At 45.4% G+C, this 25,767-nt stretch overlaps 1 protein-coding gene across 4 annotated transcripts in view; it reads left to right on the plus strand.

The window, feature by feature from the left end:
- The window catches only part of RNF38 (ring finger protein 38), a 94,519-nt gene that overhangs the window by 40,881 nt on the left and 27,871 nt on the right, over positions 1-25,767 (plus strand). Inside the window, exons 1-2 of one of the 4 annotated variants that reach the window (XM_035140489.2) lie at positions 23,574-23,854; positions 25,238-25,303. In XM_035140489.2, the coding sequence (XP_034996380.2) occupies positions 25,292-25,303 (12 nt within the window). In that variant the 5' untranslated portion in view covers positions 23,574-23,854; positions 25,238-25,291. Of the gene's footprint in view, positions 1-6,134; positions 6,206-23,573; positions 25,304-25,767 lie in introns of those variants that run through there. The other 3 variants (XM_035140491.2, XM_060269137.1, XM_035140492.2) reach the window with 3 other exon arrangements.

The raw sequence follows: 25,767 nt of genomic DNA on the forward strand, positions 1-25,767 counted from the left end.
CTAAATCTAGCACTCTGAAGTATTGCCAGAAGTTAATGAATATCTAAAGTGAATCTGTAGATAGGCAGGGAAAGATTGCTGTCTAAAGTCCTGGAGAGCCACTGTCAGTGCATGTGTAGACAACAGAGCTAGATAGACCAATGGTCTGACTCTGTATAAGACACTTCCTTATGTCCCTAGAGACCCTCAATGTTTCTGCAGCTGGAGTAACGTCCACATCAGTTCTTTTTACCTCACACCAGTACTTTCCTGATTATTTCCTTGCATCATAACAATGTGCACCCATTCCTCTATTTTTACATTGTTTTCCCAGAGTCCTCTGGCCTATTTAGAGTACTTCTCCCTGCCCCATATGACGACCCTATGTCTACAGTCGAAGTAAATTTTGCCTATGAAGCCAATTCTAGCTGTCCACGTTTAGGTTTGTAGCTTGTTTTCTGAACAGGGTTGAATTGCTATTATATGGCAAGTTAGTTAGAGGTCCCCTGAGCTAATGTTATAACTGCTAGAAGGAAAGTCTGTATGTACTGATAAAAATAATTGTCAGCTTCCTGTTTTGAACTGTGCATTCTATTGCTATGGCATATTTTGTCTGGGCCACTTGACCAGGACATTCCTTTAACAGAAGAGGCTCCTCTGTAGAGTTTATTATGACAGTGCTCAAGGTGAGATGATTCATGGGAGCACAGAGCATAGTTTTCTGGATTATTATTTTTTGCTATTATTAAAAGAGGCAGCTGGTTAAAATGTAAAATATGGGACATTTTCAGGTATACCATATGAACTCCATATATAGATACTTGCATGAATGAATGCTGGAGTGGTCTGGTTCACCAGCTGCATCCCCCCCCTCTCCCATTCAACAGAAATGTACATATAAGAAGGTGCTATTTTGTATTACTATGTTTGACTGTATTCATCTTTTCTCTAAAAATTAAAATGATAAATATAAAAATTGAAAATGTCAAGTGGAGACAAAATTCTAAATAGTATAAACTTTTCCCGCTCACCTAAATACAGAATGGTGGTACTACAACATAGATGTGGCTTTCACAGATGGTGCATGACAGCTGAGTTGTGCACATGGGCAACAATACAAATCTGTTTCCTCACCCTATGTGAATGTTTGAAGTCAGAGTATTAAAAATACATTTTGATCGGTATAAGTGTACTGCAGGGGAGTTCTGTCTGTTAAATAGGAATCGCCCATCGTAAGGTAGTTTCCCAAGTATTTCGTGGTATGAAATGGGGGGTCTGCTATTGGCAAGATAGTGTCAAAAATTCCACTGAGGATATGTAAGCTTTGATCATTTCTAATTTAGCTCTCTCTAGTTCAGGCTTCAGTTTCTCTCCTTCCCCCCACCCTTGGCAGCCATCCCCACCCACCCCTCTGCATAACTTTGCTTATGTTGTTCTAAAATCCCCATTCTCCTGTACGGGAGAAATGTGATCCTGCGTGGGTTGTCACCACCCATCTCACCACTGGTTATAAAGTATTTCTGTACCACCATCATAAAATATCAGTGTTGTGTACAACATAAAGACATAAAATACCATTAAAACAAGACAAATAATAATTTAAGCGATTAAACTACTGGGTAATCAAAACTTTATACAACTACTGTTATAAGAACAACCTTCAAGAGACACCTGAAAGTCAAAAGTAAGAGTGCCTGCTGAATCTCTTGGAAGAGTGTTCCACAGCAAATCTTATCCGTATTGGATATAACTGGGGGGGAACTGCTCATTCTGCTACACCCAAGTCCCTCCCTCCTTTCTGCAAAATGCCTGCAACAGGGGGTGCTTTGAAATAGCAAAGGGGGACTACTGCACTTTCTCCCTCAAACTTAATTGCCTCTCCCCTCCTTTATCTCTGCCAGAATTCTCACTCACTTTCAAGCCACTAATGTGAATATATCACTAATGTGAATATATGTGAACAGACAGTAAAATAACTTTTGAAGTGCGTTGAAATGAAAGCAACTGTTTTGTAGCACCTCACAGGTTTATATGTCATAAGCTTTTGCATACCCAGAGTCCATTTCATCGCAGTCATAAATTGGTAACACTTCTGATGTACCGTACCGGTAATTTGTCACCACAAGAACTCTTTTTCCTCTTTTCACCTGACTTGTTCATAAATATTTGTCCTGTCTGGCTTTGTTTCATGAACCAAATTCATAGGAGGAGGGAACGGGGGAGGTTGGGGAAGCCCTTAAACAATGTTTATGTATAATTAATGATTATAATAGTTTTGTTTTTTGTTTTTCTTTGTTTTTTCTTTGTTCTTTTTCTTTTGGGGGGGTTCTTCTTTTTTGTGTAAAGTTAACAAGATGTGTTTGGACAGATAGTTGGGTGGACACCCTCCTTCATTTTCCCTTGTCATTCTAGAGCTTCCTGGTGGCAGGAGGGGGCTCTGGGGAGGAGAAGAGGGGGGAGGGGACAAACCCAATTATAAAATGGACCGCCTTCGACTGTCCACTTTGCATGGGACTCTCTCGTGGCAGGAGGGGGCCCGTGGGGGGTAGAAGAAGGGGGATAATATGTTATGTATGTCTTGTTTTAATGTGTATAATCAATAAAAAATATTATTAAAAAATTCATAGGAGGAGGAGTGACCGCACAAATCAGAGCATTTTTTGAGTTTTTCCATTTTTGTAGTTTTTTGCTGGGGGGGGGGGGTCAAAATTCCATGGTTGGGAATCAATTAGAAATAGGAAATTGTCAACTTGTTATGTGAATGCTTGCCTAACAGATTATTTCCAGGGAAAGCATTGTTTTGGGAAGCCAGATCTGCATGTACTGACCTAGATGGTCCATTGATCAGACTCACTATAAAACAGCTTTCTATGTAAGTCTTCAGAGCAGAGCTAATCTGGCTACAAAATAAGTATCAAATGTAACAAGGAACTTGCTTAATCATAAGGGGGAAGTGGAAGGCACCATCCCAAACTGTGGAATGCCCACCAGGAACCACTGGGGAACTAGTTTCCTGTAGCCTGAATGTGAAAAATGTTAAGTATTCTAAATGGAAAGCTGTAACATTGACTTATAAATAAGGTGGAACCACGCTCCTTTAAAGACAGCAGTCAGGATCTAGAGAACATGGAAAGTGGCTTGCTGCATTCAGGGGGGCTTTGGACATCTGTTTCTTAAATTGCAGCCCTCCTTGTTGCACTTCAAGCTTTGTTCCTAATATTGAGGGGACTTGCAAAAGCAGCTTGTGATACGGCATGATGGGAATAAGCTGTTTGAAGAAAAACGAGGCCAAAATCCCACTGGGCATGTGCAAGCTCTTGGGCTTGCCAGAAGCAGTTTGTTGTGTCCCCATATATTTTGTGCAGCCATGACAGGAACTGTGCTCCAGTAGCTGTGGTAAAGCCAGCTAGTTTGCTAGCGAGATGGCTCAGGCTTCAAATGATGTGAACTGGCTGTAGTCCATGAACAAACAACATCCAGAGGCCAAGTACTGGGTAGGGCTGGACATGTTTTTACTGAATGCAGAATAGTGGCTTCATAACAGAACACTGTTTTTCCATACTTCGTGCTGATCAGGGAGGAAAAGGAGGGGGGAAAGAGCAGTGATGTAGGGAAGGGAAGGAAAAGGGAACTCCAAACCAAAAGAATTTCTGTGGCATAATATGACTAGTAGCAATTGCTGCGGGACATTCTACAAGCTATTTTTTTCCAGCTTCATGGGCTAGCAGTGGCATTTCAAGTGTATGGGTGGAAGAAAGCATGAAGGGCTCTTTTAAAACATCATGTTCCTTTTCCTCTTCAACAGTTTGGTTGAAATAGTTTTTTTTTAATACTTGAAATTAAATGCAGTTGAAGAAAACAAAAATGCACACCAAATGAAAGCCAAGCTTTGAGAGAGAGACTGCTCAACTGGAAAACTCTCAGGGCAGTGTACATAATAAAATTATTAATTCATAAAATCATCAAAGCTGTTCACAAGTATACATAAAATAATTATCAACAAAATATGGATAAAATCAGAAAATCTTTTAAAAACAATATAGATGACATTATATGTCTGGGTAGGTTTTCTGAAATAAACAGGTTTTCAGCAGGGATTTAAACCATTTAGTGAGGGTGCCTATATAGGAAGTGTCTGTAAAGCAAACATTATTTTAGGTTTTGAGAGGAAGGATACTGTACTTGGAAGAATGTTCTGGTAAAATCTGTTAAGCACTGCAGTCTGTATAATTTTCAGTGTGTTGGGAGTGTAAGCTTTCATGTTACAGGGAAATTCTTGCCGGGCATAAGTATTCAAAGCAAGAAGAGTGGCTTATAGCGTCTAGATTTAAACATGTTTATACAATTTGAAAGCTTATGACATTAGGTGGTCCAGGAAAAGACCACCTCATTTACACTATGGTATTGGGGAAACCAGCATGGACACAAAACTGTGGCCTCTAGAAGTAGATTGTCACATATGTAGTGTTAAGGATATGACAGTCTAAATACTTGGCTTTAAATAATACCTTGGCAACAGATTCAGTTCAAAGAAGCCATATCAATGACCGACTGGCTATGTTTTGCCTCATGTTGATGGCTTTGGGGTTTGCTGTTCTGTAGTTTTGTGTGTGTGTGTGTGTGTGTGTCTGTCTGTCTGTCTGTCTGTCTGTCTGTCTGTCTGTCTGTTTGTCTGCAAGGGATGAACATACACATGCAGTTCAGAACTGGTCTAACTTCTCCAATAGGTTTTTATATATACAGATTGCCACAGAGAAGAAATTGTGCTTCAGTATTAAAGTTCTATGTTTAGTATTATAATAAAATTGCCTATCCTTCTAGTTACTATTCTCCCACATATTTGTAACCTGTTAAATATCTAACCTGACCCGTGTAACACACAAGATATACATAACTGTCTATTATAGCCTTCCAGCATACGATGTGTTTTCATTAGATCTTATTGCCACTTGCCTTGGGCTGATCTTATGCAAAAAGGAAGAGGCATATTGCCAACTTTCAGAGCAGTCCTATAGATAGGGGTAAGCATGTGACCCTAAACCTGATTTCGTGCCGTCCTTGGCCTAATTTCAGAAGCCCTATGCTAGCTTATAATTTCAGATCTCTGTTCCTCCTCTAAGGGTGGTGCAGAAAGAGGAAGAGGGCAAGGGGTGGCCCTACCTACCACCACTCACTTTGGCCTGATAAAAGGCATATTATACCATTATTGAAGAGTAAAGCATTCTACATTACATTCATGTATTGCTATAGAGGAAAGGGGAGAGGAAAGAGTGGAGACAGTATCCTGTAGGATTTTATATTTAGTGATTTCAGAAAGTATACATTGTATTTTTAAGCAGCACAAGTTTACCAATACTGTTAAGTGCATATATACAAATAAAATAAATGCATACATTAAAATCAGTAAAGGTATTTTGTTGTACCTTGCCATCTGAGCTGCTTCAGTGTCTGTTTAAAAAAACAAATGAGCTTTTTTCCACTACTGCATATATACGTGTATCTTAATGTATTGGCAGTAAGACACATGCCAACCTCTTGTTGTGCACCCACCCCTGTTTTATTACACCTTAGAAAGTGACAAAGGAAACAGGTGAATAGACTTTTATCGAAAAGCTGAGGGAGAATAAATGGCAGAGGTTCTGTGCTCTTTGGCTCACTCTGGCTTAAGTAGTTACATTGAAATTGTCAATTGGAAATGAAATTGGCCACTGTTAAATTCATAGCAGTTTGAGAAACTCATGCGAGGCATGACACTTGGTTATTTATCTGCTAACATTTGTACTTGATGCTTTAGTCTGGCAACAACTCTGTGAAGATAGGCTGATGCAAGGAGGCAATGGCAACTTTCCCTTAAGTCCCCTCCATTGAGCCTTAAAAGCTGAGCAGATTCTCTGAACTAGGTTACCCGCATCTCAGAACTTAGTTCTGTAATCTTTGCACAAAGGTCTCACTTAACTTGTGCTTGTGTATTCTTGGAATACAAATATTAAGTCAATGAACAAGTATACATTGTTAATCTGGAGAAAATGTTTTGGCAGTGCTTGAAGAAATGTCTTCCTCCTGTACTAGAATCATAAAGACTGAAGCCATGATAGCTAGATTTGAGTATATGGTCTGTGTTTTCAAATGCATTTTTTCCCTTTCTTTACTTGCAGGTGGTGGTGGTGCTTCCTTCCAGTGCCAGTTAATCCATCAAGACCACATCTGTACAGATGACAGTGACAAGGTAACTGAATTAAATTAGTTTCCTTCAGGTATTAAAAGTGCCAATCTTATGCAATTGAAAGTCTGGTCAGCTGAAGTTTTATAGCAAAACAACTTATTTGTCTCAAGAGGATGTTGCTCTGTATTAAAAAGGTGTACTTTTGTGTCAGTTGTTTTGATTTTTCTATTGGCACCACCCCATGCAATGATGGGTGATAACTTGTAGACAGAGAATTTCTTTTCTTCCTCTCGCAAAGTACAGCTTCTCTCATTTGGTTCCTTTTGCCTTGCAAAGTATGAAAAAGTGTTGTGTGTGGGAATTTTTGGTTTCTGTTATAAATATTCCCTTTGATTCAGAAAAGGTTTGGGTCTCCTTTCCTTCACTCCCCAAACTCACTTTGGGCCTACCTCAAACACTGAGATTACATGGGTATGTGGTTGCAATGCAGAGTTGTGGGTAAAATGTGATAAGTTGTTTGTGTAAGCTGCTTCCTATTATGTAGATTTTAACTATACTGATGCTACTCTTCAAATATGGCAAATGTGTGGTTAGCATAAACTGTTGGTGCGGAGCTCTTTTCAGATTATAAATTAATGCACACTTCTCAGATTATAGGACTAATTTCCATGGCTTCCTGAGCTTCACAGGAAGGAGAAAACAACAACAAACTATTGAATAAGTTTGTCATTGGAGAAAATTGTATGCCTCTATAAGTTCGTCGCAACTTGGAAGCAGTAGAGAGGATAAACTGCATAGGTGTCTCCCTTCCCACACCCTGGACCTAGGACGAGAAGGTTCTCTCACCAGCTCTTCTGGCTACTTCAGGCTATGACAGATGAAATGGTCTTGTTTTTAGTCACCTTGGATTATCTGTACAGCAAATTCTGAAGTTGAGAAGCGTCTCACTTAGAGCTGTAAACATTATTCTGTGCATCTCTTCCACTCAGCCATTCAAGGGAGACGAAAAATGTACTTGCTTCTGAGCTAAGGACTTTAAGAGGATGTGGTAGCTACCTTTCCCCACCGCCTACAATTCAAATTCTTCTGATGAATAAGGAAGGTGACAGTTCTCTCAGGTTGGAGCAGGGGTAGAGGTTCTAGAAGCTATGATATCACTTTGAGTACTGTGGGTTCAAGGAATCTCATGACAGAACTGAAAGAGGGTTCAGATCTTAGCTTAGTGATGAATAGGGTGACTTTGTGGGGAGGGATTGCTTTCTCTGCTTTAGTTGCCCAGTTGTAAAATGAGGGAAATAATGCATAAAGCTGGCTGCGTGGAGAGAGTGTGTGTGTGTGTGCCATGGAAAGCACATCTGAATAATCACGTGCAATATAAGTACTTAAAAGAAATTACTATTTGAGAAGTGATGCTTTTGAGTTTGCACTTTTTGTGCTTTGTTTTTAAGTACTGTATGCTAATATGCATTATTTTACCTTTTGCTTTTTAAAATTTCATCTTTGGTTTTAAGAGCAGTTGAAGTAGGATTTGTCCTCCATTAGTGTTGGTGGCATTTTGTTGTCTTTGGGGAGGGTGCTAAATATAGTTGTTCTCACATCACCTTTTGTGCGGAAACTGGCCACTGTTAGACTAAGTTTTAAAAAGAAGAATGAATAGGAGGTACAAGTCCTGGTAATCTCTTTATAAATGCTTTTTCATATCAGTATGTAATCCATTTGTTGTAAACCAGAGTCTAGAATATAAAATACATGCCAAAAGAGTTTTGAATAACATCAGTCCTCATATTTCCACTTAAATTTATTGATTTTTCTTTCACTTGGACACTGGTGGTGGTGCTGTGTGTGCATAGATATTCACTGCTGATTCCATAGGAAAGATTATGTGATTGCACCCACCCATGTGATTTGGTCATTAGATAGTCACCCAGCTGCTAATGGATAAATAGATCTCTTATGGTTAGGAAGACATATAGATATGATCTGAGACCAGCAAAAAGCCAGAGTTAGGCTTTTAATGTGTGGCCTTAAGAGAACATATGTCTGAAGCATCACTGATACTTCTCAGAATCTTTTTAAGAGTACCGGTGTTGTGTATTGAGTCAAAGGATTTTATATCTGTATTATTATTGTCTGTATTTGCATTAGGATAAAGTAACTGCCTTTTGGTTCCAGAGGGTACAGCTACTATTGGTTCATTTAAGCTGCTGTATTTGGATCCTCTGTCTTATTGGTTTCCTCCAAAAGGCAGCACTGTGATTGCTTGATATTGTTCCCTCCAAAATGTATCCCTTCCTAGCTAGTCCCCTGTCCCTATAAATGTAGCTTTCCTCTCCTCAGTCTTCAGTCTTGTTCACTTTAATAAAGAGCTGTTACTAGAGAACTGTCTCCAGCATGTTATGTCAAGAGAGCTGAAATCACAAACCCCACGTCACAACAACTGGCGACGAGGATGGGATCCGGAATGCTGAGGAGCGGTTAAACACAGCCCTGCCTCAGAGTCCGGATAGCAACTGAGAACAAGACTCACTGGCCAGCTGAGAAGACGACCCTGCCCGCTAGGACAATGGAGAGTCCAAGGGTATTGGAGCCCTTCCAGCCATCAGAGCCCCACACGTGGGAAGACTACGTCGAACGCTTCGAGTTCTTTGCAGTGGCTCAAGGGATCACCGATGCCAGCAAAAGAAGGGCCACATTCCTGAGCTACTGTGGGCCCGAGACCTTCAAGCTGGCCAAGGCATTGCTTGCTCCAGCGAAGCTGAGTGAAACATCTCTCAAAGATATTCTTGCCTGCCTAACGAGCCACTTGGCGCCTACTGAGACCAAGATAGCCCGGCGGATGGAGTTCCATAAGAGGCAGCAGCGTGCTGGGGAGTCTGTATCCACATTTCTGGCTGAGCTCCGGAAGCTCGCTCAGCACTGCGGCTTCCAAAATCTGGAAGAGACTCTCCTGGATCGGTTTATTGGGGGTCTGAGCAGCAAGAAAGCCAGAAGACGCATCGTGGCTAAAGAAGAGGTTACCCTTGCTTCAGCCTTGAAGGAGGCCACCGCCACGGAGAATTATGAAAGAGAGGAGCTTGATGCCAGTCGCAAGGCCACTAAGCCACAGATAGAAGTTGCACATGCCATGGATGAGCTAGAGGCTACTCCGAGCCAGAGCCCAGTCCGTGGGGTCGAGTCGGTGCGTCAGGCCTGCACAGTGCACAAAGATCGCCGAGGCAGTTGCCCAGGTTGTGGCGGAAACCATGAGCGGAAGAGTTGTCGTTTCAGGGTTGCTCTTGAATTACGGTTTGGCATTTTATCTGGGTGGACATAATCCAGCACCGTTACCAGTCTTCTACCTAAGAGCAGCTCGGCTGGCGACTTGCCATAAATTGGTCAAGCAGGGAGTTCTCTCACCCGTGGACTCTGCTAAGTGGGAGACTCCAATCGTCACACCCCTTAAAGCAAATGGGGAAGTCAGGATCTGTGCAGATTACAAATGTACTATCAATAAGGCACTCAGGGGAAACTCATACCCCATTCCGGTCGTATCACATCTGTTGGCTAAACTGGCTGGGGGCAAGGTGTTTGCCAAAATTGACCTGGCACAAGCTTACCAACAGCTGCCAGTAACCCCACAATCAGCGGAAGCACAGACTATTGTCACACATAAAGGGGCGTTCAGAGTTAACAGATTACAGTTCGGAGTTTGTGTGGCCCCAGGGATTTTTCAAGGGCTCATGGAACGCCTGTTAAGAGGTCTGCCGGGGGTCTTGCCATTTTTTGATGACGTTTTGATTGCTGGAAAAGACCCACAGGAACTGGTTGCGCGTGTCCGTGCAGTGTTGCTCAAGTTCAAGGAGGTGGGGTTGCAGCTGAAAAAGGAAAAATGCAGTTTTGGGGTGCCAACGGTGGATTTCTTGGGGTTTAAAATTGATGCATCAGGCATCCACCCCACAGATGCTAAGATTAAGGCCATCATCGAGGCACCACGACCACAGAACAAGACGGAGTTGCAGTCATTCCTGGGACTTATTAACTTTTATCATTCGTTCTTACCCCAGAAAGCTTCGGTAGCTGAACCATTACATAGACTATTGCAGAAAAAGAAAGTGTGGCGATGGGGGCGGGAGCAGCAGAAGGCTTTTGACTCCTTGCGAGGAATGCTGAGTAGCAGGAGCGTCCTTGCTCATTATGATGAGTCAAAGCCGCTGGTCCTGGCATGTGATGCCTCTCAATACGGTCTGGGGGCTGTGCTGAGTCATAGGGAACCGGATGGGTCGGAAAAGCCCATCTCTTTCTATTCCCGTACGTTGTCGCCCACGGAGCGCAACTATGCTCAAATTGATAAAGAGTCACTGGCTATTGTGTCCGGAATCAAAAGGTTCTATGATTATTTGTACGGTCGCCATTTCTCCATTGAAACGGACCACAAACCACTGTTAGGGTTGTTCAACCCAAACAAACAAACGCCACAAATTCTCTCCCCCAGAATGTTGCGTTGGTCAATATTCCTGAATGGGTTCCAGTACACCTTGACCCATGTGCCGGGGAAACAGTTGTGCCATGCTGATGCGCTGAGTCGATTGCCCCTTCCTGGCGGGAGCAATGAGGATCCTGCTCCGGCGGAGCACATTATGATGCTAGAAACACTTCCGGGGGCTCCTGTAACAGCTACGGATATAGCTGAGAAAACGAGGAAAGATGCTGTTCTCTCCCGTGTGCTCACTTGGGTGGGGAGGGGGTGGCCAGGTGGTCCGCATGAAGAAAAATTCAGGCCTTATGCGACAAGGCAGCACGAATTGTCCATGCATAAGGGTTGTCTCCTATGGGGAGATAGGGTGATCATCCCAGCACCACTGAGAAACAGGGTTCTTGAGACGCTTCACATGGGACACCCGGGAATGGTCAGGATGAAGTCACTAGCCCGATGTTATGTGTGGTGGCCTGGAATGGACCAGAACATAGAACAATGGGTACGAACATGCAAGGCATGCCAAGAGGTGCGGCCAGAAGTGGCCAGAGCACCAGTCCACTGGTGGGAGCAGTCCAGGACTCCCTGGAGCCGGCTGCACATAGATTTTGCTGGGCCATTCCAAGGGAAGGTCTTTTTGGTTATCGTTGATGCATATTCCAAATGGTTAGAAGTGGCGATGGTCCCTAGCATGGCATCAGCTGCCGTAATCAAGGTGTTGAGGCAGCTGTTTGCTACCCACGGGTTACCTGAGACCATTGTATCAGATAATGGGGCAGCTTTTGTATCCCAAGAATTCAGGGCATTCTTGGCTGATAACTTTATAAGAGGGGTCACATCCGCGCCCTTTCACCCATCCTCCAATGGGCAGGCTGAGCGCATGGTAAGAACAGCCAAAGAATCCATTGCGCGCTTAATGGAGGGTAACTGGTCGGCTCGCATTGCGCGAATGTTATTTTTGCAGCATGCGACGCCGTGTACTGCGACGGGCAAGTCGCCAGCCGAGCTGCTCTTAGGTAGAAGACTGGTAACGGTGCTGGATTATGTCCACCCAGATAAAATGCCAAACCGTAATTCAAGAGCAACCCCCCAGGCTGAGACTGACACAACAAGGTATCTCGCCCCTGAAGATCTGGTCTGGGTGAGGAACTATTCACGAGGTCCGCGGTGGGTGGCTGGTGTGATCACCCGGGCTAGTGGACCTGTGTCTTATTATGTGACCTTGGAAAATGGGCAAGTTTGGAAGAGACATATAGATCAGCTGAGGCGCCGGGCGCTCAGCAGGGAGGAGTCAGATAATTCATCCCTGGCTAATGACGCACAGCTGCGAGACCAGAGTGAAGATGGCCCAGAGGTGCAGTCACCAGGGGCTTCAGCAAATGAACCAGGGTCTGCTAGTCCTCATGATGACGAGGTACAGGTCGGGGACCCTGAGATGTCTGGGACTCCATCTGTTCCTGATGAAACCCCTATAGCAGCCCCTCCACCACAGGTAACACCCAATCCAGAACCTGCAACACCTGTTGTCAGGAGATCAGGTAGAAGTTGTAGGACCCCACAGTACCTGAGGGATTACGTCTGCTGTGCTCACTAGGGGGGGAGGGGTGTTGTGTATTGAGTCAAAGGATTTTATATCTGTATTATTATTGTCTGTATTTGCATTAGGATAAAGTAACTGCCTTTTGGTTCCAGAGGGTACAGCTACTATTGGTTCATTTAAGCTGCTGTATTTGGATCCTCTGTCTTATTGGTTTCCTCCAAAAGGCAGCACTGTGATTGCTTGATATTGTTCCCTCCAAAATGTATCCCTTCCTAGCTAGTCCCCTGTCCCTATAAATGTAGCTTTCCTCTCCTCAGTCTTCAGTCTTGTTCACTTTAATAAAGAGCTGTTACTAGAGAACTGTCTCCAGCATGTTATGTCAAGAGAGCTGAAATCACAAACCCCACGTCACAACAACCACTGATTCTTCAAGACTGTGTGCATGTTTTCTAGCTGAAATCTGCTTGGGCTTTAGGAGCCAGTATATCTGAAATTGTCTGCTGTTATAAAAAAAGAGGTTTGAAAAACTGCTGCTTTAAGTGCATCAAGAAAAACAGGTGACAGAAAAACTTCACTTCTGAGTATTGCCTTCAGTTTCTTAGTGTGATTGTGACTTCACAAGTAACATTTTTAATGTGCTATTTTAAGCATTTTCCAGTTTGCAGCTCCCTTCTCACTTATTTTGACTAACCTTTGTTTTAAATCCAGTCATTAGTTATTCTCTATCTGTGGCATCAACAACATAAACTTTCCTCCACAGAGTGTTTTCACTGAAAATAGTGTCTGCAGCTGATGAAATGTGCCCACCCCCACCCTACATCTGATCAATGATTCTCTTTGATTTGTGCTTCACTTCCTGGATTCTCCACAGGAAAGTGTGTTTCCTGTTAAAGAGCTGCTTCCCTATCAGTTTATTTAATTAGAATTTACCATATTTCAACATCTTGCAGTTCACTAGCAACATCCCTTCAGTTGCCTTACCCATACGAATTGTTATGTACTGACAGGTATTATGCTGGATAAACTAGAGCTGATTAAAGGCAATGGGTATAGGGCTGTAGGGCTGCTCTGGAACACAGGGGGAAATGATGGTGATGATTATTTTAGACTGGTGGATTTATAAAGTTAGGTGAATTTATCTGAATATATTTCTAGATTTAGAAAGCTCTGCAGCATATTCTACAGATCATACATAGGCAGAGCCTAGAAAGGCACAAATATAACTGCATTTTAAAGGCAATACAATAACATTAGAATCTGATTTATCCTGCTTTCTTCCTCCCATTACTCTGCTAAAGAACTGCTCTGCAGAATGTTCTTACTCCTGTGAAGTAAAAAAACAACATACAAATATTCTTTCTTTTTAGTTTCTCTTCATTTTTTCCTTATTTTGTGGTGTCTACCAACTTTGCCCTTTAATATTTTAAGTTCTGATTTTTATAGCCACCTCTTCATCCCTACCCTTTCTATTTCCATAACAACTCCAAAGATATTCTATTGTGGCACCTTGATCTGAGCATGCTCCAGTGAGTTTCATTGTTGTACCCTTACTCTAATTCTATGCTTTTCCCCAAAAGTTTTTACTTTTCAGTTGATATTTTAGAGCCTCTTATTAGCATGGAACTGATTGAAGGATTATTAATATTGATTTCTTGGTAAAAGGTGCCTAGTTTTAATTATGATATTACTTGGTACCTATTTCTCTCAAGGATACCAGGTAGTTTTGTGGCTCTGTTGTTACTTTATCAAAGTCAACCAAACTGTCCATTTTAATAAAATAGCACTATCTGGAAATTGAAATGTGTCACTACCTAAATATTTTCCACACTTAAAATAGTTTACTTTGATTCAGGAAGGAGCACAGTCCATATGATTTAAGAAATTCTATAATCCAGCTTCCAGTAGTGGTAGTTTTTCTTTTCTTTTCTTGCATTCTTCTGATGTATGATTCCTAAAACTACAGGAGGTGTTGAAGAAGAACTTTTCTAAAGTGGATTTTGTGTTTTTGTTAATGTACCCCTTCAACGCTTGCAAAGGGAGGGGAGACTGCTTGGGAGTCTGTGACAAAAGGCTTGGGAAATGAGCATCTCTCCTAACAACTGTAGCTTCCAGCACTGTGTATATTCACTTGACTTGAGAGTTCTGACATTTCAGCACAGTATAGAACTGAACTATTATTGCTCCATAAAATAACTTGGAACCTGTAAATGAAAATACTGTTGTATGTATCTTTTTAAAATTAAATGACATTTCTGTGCCAGAGAGGCAGGTTTCATTGCTTTCTAAAAGGCAAAGAAGTTGCAAAAATGCTGTTTAGTAATGTTCCCCGGAGGTAAGACCAGATAGGAAATAATTTTATAGGGCTAGTGAAACTGCATTTTGTGTATTTTTTACATCAGGCAGAAGAATATTCAAAATGTGAAGTAAGTGTATATCACATATAAAAAAGAAATACTGTCAGTGGTTGCATTATTATGCTGTAACCTACACTGCATTTTATTTTAAAACATTTCTCAGCTGCTCTAGTGTAACACATACACTACATTTTATTTTAAAACATTTCTCAGCTGCTGTTTTGAAGCTTAAGGTGGTTTACACAATTAAAACAAAAATGAAAATACAGAATAGACAGCAACTGGGGATGGGGGCAGGGGGGAGAGCAAGCCAAAACCCAAACAGAATAGATGTGCTTTACAACCCTTCCTAAAGGCTAATATGGAGTGGGAGCCACACCTCTTGGGAGAGATCATGCCCATAGCATTGGGGAAAATGTATATTGATTGCTTCTAGCTGCAACAGTTTGTATTTCATGTGTAGAAGGAAGACAAAGCAGGGTCCGAGTAAATGACTGAAGATGGCACGGAGAACTATCTAGACATAGAATCCAGAACAGACAAAATCAGTGTGCCTTTAATTCATTTAGTTCACAAAATGTTTTCCAGGAAACTCTGTGATTCTTTAGAAGCTCCTAAATGAGATCAGAAATGATGAGCTGACTTAGGGGATCATTTGCCTGCCCACCATCAGTCGTGTGTGTGTGTGTGTGTTATGCCAGGCATTCAGTTGATCTTTGATGGTGCTGAGGCCTGAAAGATATGTCAGCTGAGCATGCAACCTAGAACATGCCTTAGCAGGAAACTCATTGTGTAGAGTGGACTCTGAAAGTAAAGCGTTCAAAAACCACAGGCACAACTTTACAGCTGAAAAATTATACAAAAACCTATTCCTAGACATTCTTCACTGTTCCCCAACCCCAATGTATATTATCATCTTTTTATGTTTTTCCATGTCTCTCCATGCTTCTTGCTACATTCCTTTTGGAGCTAGTTATTATTTTGGTCCTGTTAGACTGAAACAGAAAGTTTGCTTTTAAAAAAGAAATGTGTCCCTTTCTTTAGGCTGTGTTTTGTGACTGGCTACATAATTTGTTTGGGGCTGTTCTCTTGGAAGAAGGTATCACTTCGCTTTACCTCAGGATATACTGTATACTCAGCAGATGTAGAGAAGAGGAAATGACGACAATATTTATTATTGGTATCTTATTTGCTTGGTATCTATGGAATGTGAGAGAGATTTTTTAAAAGGTTCAGGAGAAAAATATTGTTTTCAAATTGTTTATGATTATATAGAGCATTTCCTAATGTAGTCTTTTTTCTGTCTGCTGCATTTTCATTACTGAAGTTAGCCAAATTCAGCAACACCCCAGCAAAAAATAACCTTGGGGTGTACATGTGTGGAAGAGTGATAAGGTTTTTTTATTTCTTTATAATGGTGTAGCATCAGAAACAGGGCAAATGTGAGTGTTTGATGCTCCTCATGTGAATGTCATAGGCACTGATCAATAGGTGCCTGTGATACTAGTGCAATAGTAGTAAAATGCCTTTGTCACAGATTTGCACTTGATAGGGCAAGTACGAATTTACCAATGAAACTGCTTGCTGAGATGGCGTAATGTGTGCATGCACACATGTGCCTGCCTATCTGGTAATCATCCACATCTGGAACAATCGTAAATATTTCTGAATGAATTATGAAAAATTACCAGTGAAACATGCCCCCATGCACTAGGTTTGTGTTTAATCAAGGGGATAGCTTCCCTGGCTTTTTCACACCACTGCCACAGTGCAGCAATGTCTGCTCTGATCTTGACTTCTGGTCTTTCCCAGTCTATGCTATCCACTACAACTTATTTCCACCTGAACTAATATAGCTGCTTGTGGTTCCCATGGTGACTGGCATTAGCATTAGATAATGCCATGTTCTGTTGCAGCTGCCAACAAAAGCCAGGCTCCTATCCTGGTATTTTTGGCTTACTCTCTGCTCTAGTGCTGGCTGCTATTATGAGGTATGCTTTGTGCCACATGTTTCAACAGTTACATAAAACGTCCCGATTTTTTAAAGCGTATTAAAATTGCTACAGTAATTTTTGACTACTTGTGTACCAGGTTTTCTCTTGTGGAATAATGGCAACAATTTTGATGTCCCTTTGACTTGAGTGAGTTGGTGGGGCAAAGAAGTATTTGTGTATTTGTACATTTTCAATGCACTCTCAATCTTCTATTGTTGAAGGGGTGGGCTCTCTTTTGGCAGGGAGGTGTTTCTGTCAACTGCAAGGGCTCTACTGCTGTGGAGGCTTCGGCTTTGCCCAGGCAGGTGGAAGGCTACTGCTGGCAATAGGAAGTGTGGGAGACCAGGGCATTTTGGGGCAGGCAACCAGAGGCGTACCTAGGCTCCTTTGCATCCTTGGTAAGCAGCTGTATTGACACCTCTGAAGCCGGGAGAGACCATGGACAAGAAACTGAAAAAAAGGTTGTTTTTTGTCTTTTGCACTACACCAGCGACTTCCTCCGTGGAAGGAACTTCCTCCACCTCCCTCTCCTCCTCCATTGGTCCATCTGCCTGCCTGCCTGCCTTCATGTGGCGGCCCATGCCAGCAGCCAGATTCCTCTGTTGAGGTGCCCGGAAGAGCCTGTGTTCCTTGCCTGGCCACTCAGAGAAGTAGAGGAGTGGCCCCAGAACACACAGATGGGTGGAGTCCTAGCCACTCCGAGCCAGAGTAGAGAGGTACAATTTATCACCAAACTTAAAACTACGGAGAAACCTGGTCTAAATAAAGACATTGGATTCTTATCTCATTATACATGATAAAGCTATCTTTAACCATCTCACCCCTTGCTTTTCCTGTGGGACCAATCGTAAACAGTCGTAAATTCTTCCTGTAAGACCAAATGCAGCCATAAACAGTCCGGCCCCTCCCCACCCTCTCACTATATGTGGGGATCTGGTGACTTCCGTTTCAGTGTATCTGAAGAAGTGTGCATGCACACAAAAGCTCATACCAATGACAAACTTAGTTGGTCTCTAAGGTGCTACTGGAAGGAATTTTTTTTATTCTGTTGTCTTAGTTAAAGAAACAATATATATGATTCTTGGTTTGTTTTTTAGAGCAATCTGTTGAGCAAATCTGTTATTTTGTAATGTTTGAGTGCTCAGTCTTTTGACCCTATGCTATATCTATATACATTTTCATTCTATTAAAATCAAGGGAAACATCCAAGCCTTTAAGTCAAATTGGGCAACTTGCTTTAAAAAAATCTATCCCCTTTCAACTCTCCCCATTGTGTGTTGGTGGTGGTGTTTGCACTTCACTGCTTTTGATCTGTCGTCAGTGTTGTATCCTCATGAGTTTTGTATTGGTGCCTCTTTCGGAGGGGGCAGCCACAGCCACCACTACTTATTTGCATAAAATAATGTCACTGTGAAAATTGCTGATTAAAAAATTGCTGATTAATTAGCCTTGAGGTTGAGCTTTAAAAATGCAGCTGGGAAGCGAATATAGCAGCCAAAGTACTTTGAAAAATAGACAGGCATACTATTGTCAGCCAAAGTGATTGGCTGATCCTAGCTCAGTGGAGGAAAGTATTGCAAGAAGAGAAATGGAAAAGTGTCTTTCTCTTCTCTTCAGTCTGACCCCCCTCTTTTTATAAGACCCTGCATGAAAGTGGCCTCCCTAACTCTTCCCCACTGGCTCACATGGGACCAGCGCAGATAGTTGGGCCTAGTGAGCACTTAGTGCTCCCAACCCATATAGTTGTGACTTGTGGGTTGCCATCTGTTTTTATTCTGATCTTAATCTGATTTTAAGCTGTATTTTAATCAATTGTTTGACTTGTTTGGTGTATTGTACCGGTATATTTTGATGTTCGCTGCCCTGAGCCCGGTCCTGGCCGGGGAGGGTGGGGTATAAGTAATTATTATTATTATTATTACTCTCCTGTGATTTTACTAGTACCCTCATTTTTGGAGTCAAATGTGACTGTTTTGAATTATTTTCAATTGGCCATTTATATGTATATTTAATTTAATAGCACAATGGTAATGGCTCCCAGTTGGTTTGACAGCACTTATATCTTACACCAGGTCTTGGGCACCACTCAAGCTGAAGTCCAGGTTGCCACCCCTCTGGTCAGTACCAGGACCACTGTTCTAGGGCACAGTCACTTAAGATACATAGAACTTCACTTAAGATACATAGAACTTTTATCTCTTAGTCAGTGTTGGAACACACATGTAGCCAGTCCATGTGCAGCTAGTTAAAGGCTCCCATTACTACAACATTTCCTCTTTTGGATGCTTCATTGATTTCAGCTTTCATCTCAAGATCTCTGAGCATTTTGATACCATGTTCACATTAATAATTTTTTGGGACCTGGTATCACTGCCCACAACAATTTTATGGAGGAATATTCCCCTTTTAGAATTTCTGGCTTACTGGCCTTAGTGTCCTTTCTGACATACAGAGCAACATCACCTCCAGTGAGTCCTTGCTGTAGAGTTCTCTCCATTCTACCAGATTTCTGTTATGCCCATTATATCAATGCTGTCCTGCAAAACTAAATACTCCCATTTATGGCTCTGTTGGTTCTTGGGTTCACAGAAGAAAGCCAGTCTAGGACCATGTAACACCCCCCATACCCTATTTATAATAGGTTAGAACTCATAAAAGCATCAACAATAGGATCTAATTTAAAGAGTAAAATACTTTTAAATGTGACTTGGATTCCCCCCCCCCAAAATCTATGGTTCTTAGATTGGTTATTGTTTTGTAGAATGAACCTTAAAGCTTGTTGGAATCGATATTGGCCATATTACCCTAGTGTCTTTCTGATGCACCTACCCAACAAGGGAAAGTGTCTCTTTCAAAATAATTTTTTGAAAGGAATATAAATAGCTTTGGGAATCTTTGCCTGTCAAAATGTTGTGCTAGGCTTAGCAACAGTTGCTAATCTAGGTCCACCCAATGAGAAAATAAATTCTGAAATTGGCCTGCCAGCCACATCTAGATAGTAATTACTATAAAAGCAGATGGGTTTCTTTGCCTTCCCATTAAGACAGTTTGCCCTATGTTTACCGTGTTTCTCATATTTTAAGGCATCCCCAAAAAATAAGCCATGACAGGATTTCTAAGGGTTGGTGAAAAATAAGACATACCCCGAAAATAAGCCATGTCGTGTAGCCCCGACCGAGCGAGAGGCGAAGGCGCGGGACCCAGCAGGAGCTCCCTGCCTGCTTCCCCGAGCCGTCGCGCATCGGGGGACAGAGCCGAAGATCGGAGGGCGCTCCTTGCTGGGCTTGACAAGCCCGGCAAACAGCGCCCGCCGATCTTCGGACCTGTGCTGTGTGACAGGCAGGGGTGGGGGGAAGCGGAGATCGTTCTCCGCTCTCCCCCCACCCCCGCCTGTCACCAAAGATCGGCGGGCGCTCCTTGCTGGGCTTGACAAGCCCGGCAAACAGCGCCCGCCGATCTTCGGACCTGTCCTGTGTGACAGGCGGGGGTGGGGGGGGAAGCGGAGATCGTTCTCCGCTCTCCCCCCACCCCCGCCTGTCACCAAAGATCGGCGGGCGCTGTTTGCTGGGCTTGACAAGCCCGGCAAACAGCGCCCGCCGATCTTCGGACCTGTCCTGTGTGACAGGCGGGGGTGGGGGGGAAGCGGAGATCGTTCTCCGCTCTCCCCCCACCCCCGCCTGTCACCAAAGATCGGCGGGCACTGTTTGCTGGGCTTGACAAGCCCGGCAAACAGCGCCCGCCGATCTTCGGACCTGTCCTGTGTGACAGGTGGGGGTGGGGGGGGGAAGCGGAGATCGTTCTCTGCTCTCCGCCCACCCCCGCCTGTCACCGAAGATCGGCGGGCGCTCCTAGCTGGGCTTGACAAGCCCGGCAAACAGCGCCCGCCGATCTTCGGCCCTGTGCTGTGTGACAGGCGGGGGTGGGCGAGAAGCGGAGATCGTTCTCCGCTCTCCCCCCACCCCCGCCTGTCACCAAAGATCGGCGGGCGCTCCTTGCTGGGCTTGACAAGCCCGGCAAACAGCGCCCGCCGACCTGTGCTGTGTGACAGGCGGGGGTGGGGGAGAAGCGGAGATCGTTCTCCGCTCTCCGCCCACCCCCGCCTGTCACCAAAGATCGGCGGGCGCTCCTTGCTGGGCTTGACAAGCCCGGCAAACAGCACCCGCCGACCTGTGCTGTGTGACAGGCGGGGGTGGGGGAGAAGCGGAGATCGTTCTCCGCTCTCCCCCCACCCCCGCCTGTCACCAAAGATCGGCGGGCACTGTTTGCTGGGCTTGACAAGCCCGGCAAACAGCGCCCGCCGATCTTCGGACCTGTCCTGTGTGACAGGTGGGGGTGGGGGGGGAAGCGGAGATCGTTCTCTGCTCTCCGCCCACCCCCGCCTGTCACCGAAGATCGGCGGGCGCTCCTAGCTGGGCTTGACAAGCCCGGCAAACAGCGCCCGCCGATCTTCGGCCCTGTGCTGTGTGACAGGCGGGGGTGGGCGAGAAGCGGAGATCGTTCTCCGCTCTCCCCCCACCCCCGCCTGTCACCAAAGATCGGCGGGCGCTCCTTGCTGGGCTTGACAAGCCCGGCAAACAGCGCCCGCCGACCTGTGCTGTGTGACAGGCGGGGGTGGGGGAGAAGCGGAGATCGTTCTCCGCTCTCCGCCCACCCCCGCCTGTCACCAAAGATCGGCGGGCGCTCCTTGCTGGGCTTGACAAGCCCGGCAAACAGCACCCGCCGACCTGTGCTGTGTGACAGGCGGGGGTGGGGGGGGAAGCGGAGATCGTTCTCTGCTCTCCGCCCACCCCCGCCTGTCACCGAAGATCGGCGGGCGCTCCTAGCTGGGCTTGACAAGCCCGGCAAACAGCGCCCGCCGATCTTCGGCCCTGTGCTGTGTGACAGGCGGGGGTGGGCGAGAAGCGGAGATCGTTCTCCGCTCTCCCCCCACCCCCGCCTGTCACCAAAGATCGGCGGGCGCTCCTTGCTGGGCTTGACAAGCCCGGCAAACAGCGCCCGCCGATCTTCGGACCTGTCCTGTGTGACAGGCGGGGGTGGGGGGGAAGCGGAGATCGTGCTCCGCTCTCCCCCCACCCCCGCCTGTCACCAAAGATCGGCGGGCGCTCCTTGCTGGGCTTGACAAGCCCGGCAAACAGCGCCCGCCGATCTTCGGACCTGTCCTGTGTGACAGGCGGGGGTGGGGGGGGAAGCGGAGATCGTTCTCCGCTCTCCCCCCACCCCCGCCTGTCACCAAAGATCGGCGGGCGCTCCTTGCTGGGCTTGACAAGCCCGGCAAACAGCGCCCGCCGATCTTCGGACCTGTCCTGTGTGACAGGCGGGGGTGGGGGGGAAGCGGAGATCGTTCTCCGCTCTCCCCCCACCCCCGCCTGTCACCAAAGATCGGCGGGCGCTCCTAGCTGGGCTTGACAAGCCCGGCAAACAGCGCCCGCCGACCTGTGCTGTGTGACAGGCGGGGGTGGGGGGGAAGCGGAGATCGTTCTCCGCTCTCCGCCCACCCCCGCCTGTCACCGAAGATCGGCGGGCGCTGTTTGCTGGGCTTGACAAGCCCGGCAAACAGCGCCTGCCGATCTTCGGACCTGTCCTGTGTGACAGGCGGGGGTGGGGGGGAAGCGGAGATCGTTCTCCGCTCTCCCCCCACCCCCGCCTGTCACCAAAGATCGGCGGGCGCTCCTTGCTGGGCTTGACAAGCCCGGCAAACAGCGCCCGCCGATCTTCGGACCTGTCCTGTGTGACAGGGGGGGTGGGGGGGAAGCGGAGATCGTGCTCCGCTCTCCCCCCACCCCCGCCTGTCACCAAAGATCGGCGGGCGCTGTTTGCTGGGCTTGACAAGCCCGGCAAACAGCGCCCGCCGATCTTCGGCCCTGTGCTGTGTGACAGGCGGGGGTGGGGGAGAAGCGGAGATCGTTCTCCGCTCTCCCCCCATCCCCGCCTGTCACCGAAGATCGGCGGGCGCTCCTTGCTGGGCTTGACAAGCCCGGCAAACAGCGCCCGCGTGCACTTTATTAAAAAATAAGACATCCCTCAAAAATAAGCCATGTCGTGTTTTTTTGAAGAAAAAATTAATATAAGACATGACTTATAATATGAGAAACACGGTATTTAATCAGTTGCCTAATCAGATTGGTAGGATGTTCTGGTGTTTTGAAGGGACAATGGGCGTGAGGCAGGTTTTGGGGGGCTAAACAGAGCTGGGGGTTTGCTCTCTTGAATTCTGGATTTATCACTCTAAGCAGCTCTCATTGTCGCACTGTCAAGGTCTCTCTTTCTCTCTCCCCCTCCCCCTCCTTTCATATTTATTGTAAAGACTGATAATTACCCGTGTTATTAACCTTTTTTAAAAATCGGTTTTTGAGACTTAAGGCAGGGTTTAGTGCTTCCTCCGCTTAGATTTCAACCCTCGCCTCGTAAGGCAAAACGTTCATGTACTCTGGTTCTATGTTTCCCGTCAGCCGCCTCCTGCCTGCTCAGAAAACAGGCCACGAAGGAAGCAACCCTCGTTGTTCGTCTTCCAGCAGCTGTTAACTCAAAGCTACTGTATACTGCTGTCGACGTGGAGGCTCCATCTGGAAGAAGGGGAACTACTGTACTTGCAGCCCAAGCAGAAGGTGGGCCTAGCAGGGAACGGGTGGGAGGAAGCGGCAGCTACAAATTGAAACTAAAAAGCGGCCTCGGCTCCGCCTCCCTTAAAGGAAAGAGCCGATACAGGAAGGGCTGTTCTGTAACCACGTGCGCAGGCGCCACAAAAAAAGCCAAAAACAACAAACCGTTTCTTTTTTAACATACAGCGCGTGCGTGTCGGTGCTGCCTGCGTCATCGCGTTGACGTAAAGCAGACCTACCCTGTGTGGTGGTCTCCGCGTAACTGAGCTAAAACAAAGGAAGACGCGGGCGGGCGGAGGGGAGGGGGAGAAAAAAAAGGAGGCGGAGCCCGAGGGCTCGCGGGCGGGCTGGGGAGCTTGGCAACCGCGATTGGTAAGCCGGGAAGTCAATTCAGGTTACGTCACTATCCCTGCTGGCCGAATGGTAGGTGGAGGGGGTCCAAAGAGAGGGGGCGGGGCTGTAGCATCATGGAGAGCGGCGGAGGTGGCGGCGGCGGCGGGCTTGGCGGATGCTGGCGGCAGCCGTGGGAGGGGACGGCTCCGGGAGTGGTGGCGGCGGCGCCGCGGCCGGGCGCTCGTTGAGCGGCGCGGCGCGGTCGGGTCCTCCCTGCTTGTGATGGGCGGATGGAGTCGCGCTGATTATCCCGGAAGCCATTGCAGGGGGAGGAGGAGGAGGTGGTGCTGGTGTGGAGAGCCCGGGCCTGCTGCTGCTGCTGCTGCCAGCGGTGGCCGCCGTCCCCAGACCGGAGGAGTTTCCTGCTGCCTCCGCTCAGGTACCTGTGCCTGTGTGGGGAGAGCGAGAAATCTGGGATCGGTTTATCTCTCTCCCCTCCCGCTCCCAGTTCGGCTCCATTCCATCAGGCTCTGCCATTCCTGGCTTACAGATAACGGGTTTTCTCTCAAAAAACCCGGGGAGGGATGATACACTCTTTTCGGAAACCAACCCGGCCGGGGGGAGCTGTCTGCAAGACGCTGCTAACCTCTGAGGGGTTTTCCCGCCCCATGGACGGATGGGCGGTTGACACGTCTCCAGTTTGTCCCGATAGGTAAATTAGCAAAAGGAAGGAACAGCAAAAAAACAAAAAAAAACTATGAATAAAGGGCAGCAGGACCCACTGAAAGCAGTGGCCCCAAATGGCTGTCGGGAGGGGTGTGTGCTTGCTTTGATTCCCCACCAACACTTTCCCGAGTGGAAAACGAGTCTTGTCCCTTGTGTCTCCTACCCAACTATAAACAACCCTCTATTGTGCATTGTTATGTGTTTGCAGAGGGCATGTTGATTTTTTAATGAAAAACCCTATTTGCCTTTATTTTAATTTATATATTATTTAAAATGCAAATGAGCACAGTGTTTTATAGGGTAATTTAATCAGCACACCTCCTTCCTTGCCCTATGGAGCAGGGGAGGAGGAGACAAGGAAAACTGCACAGTTGTGCTCACCTTTTTAGTTGTAGGTGACTTCTGAGGGAGAAGTGAATGGGTTCTAAGTGCTTAGAAGTTAACCCAGCCATCTTTCTTTTTTTGGAACAGATTTCCTATAAATTGACCAAATACAGATAATCGTCTTACTAAAAGTGTTTGTACAAAGGAGCATGGCAAACTAAGCCACAGTGGCCACATATGGGGTAGTGTAGTAAATCATTAGAATCAGTTACATGTGTGTTACAGCTGTGTTGGCCTGGTGTAGTCGAAACAAAATTTTAAAAAATCCTTCCAGTAGCACCTTAAAGACCAACTAAATTTGTCATTGGTATGAGCTTTCGTGTGCATGCACGCTTCTTCACACGAAAGCTCATACCAATGACAAACTTACCGTAGTTGGTCTCTAAGGTGCTACTGCAAAGAATTTTTTATTTTGATTAGAATCAGTATTTGCTAGTGCTGAATGATACTTATATAGTTTTGAAACATTTTTCCTAGTATTGTGTCACAAGAGATTTTGTTAGTGCTGTAAGGATATCCTTTTAGAGAAATGAGTTTATTCTAATTACTGTTATAGCCCCCATTCTTTACTCCACCTCCCTAAAGTTGTTGCTGCTATTTTCAAGTGCTTTGAGAATAAACACGTAAAGAATTAAGTGTGGCGAGATGGTTTTTTTAGTAGCAGTTTTAGTCCAGGTACAAAAAGCATTTATATGTTGTTCTTCTGAAATAGGTGGAGTGGACAGAGAAAACATTGGAAGGGAGAGGAAAAAGTATTCAGTGAAGAATGAAAAGAAAGGTTGGTGTGACAGCAGTGTAAGGAATTGTATGACAGTGTCTACATGGATTATTGAAAAGCTATACAATTTCTTTAATTGTATACTTAGCAGTTTTCCTGAAGACACATTGCATACTTGTGTAAAATTAGTCCACTTTGTTTCCATAGTTGTGCATGATTAGTGTAGATCAGTGTTTCTCAACCAGTGTGCCTCCAGATGTTTTGGGACTACAACTCCCATCATCCCTAGCTAGCAAGACCAGTGGTCAGGAATGATGGGAGTTGTAGTCCCAAAACATCTGGAGGGACACTGGTTGAGAAACACTGGTGTAGATAGTACTTGTAGGGCAGATCTGGGGGTTTACATTTTGGTAAACAGTAGTGTTTGCCATTATTTCAAGAATGGTGTCAATGTGAGTTGTGCAGTTTCTCTTACATCGTATGGTTAAAAAATATTTTTTCTCTGAACCACTCAGCCTTTATCT

The sequence above is a fragment of the Zootoca vivipara genome, chromosome 16, assembly GCF_963506605.1.
Source record: "Zootoca vivipara chromosome 16, rZooViv1.1, whole genome shotgun sequence".
Lineage (NCBI taxonomy): Eukaryota > Metazoa > Chordata > Lepidosauria > Squamata > Lacertidae > Zootoca > Zootoca vivipara.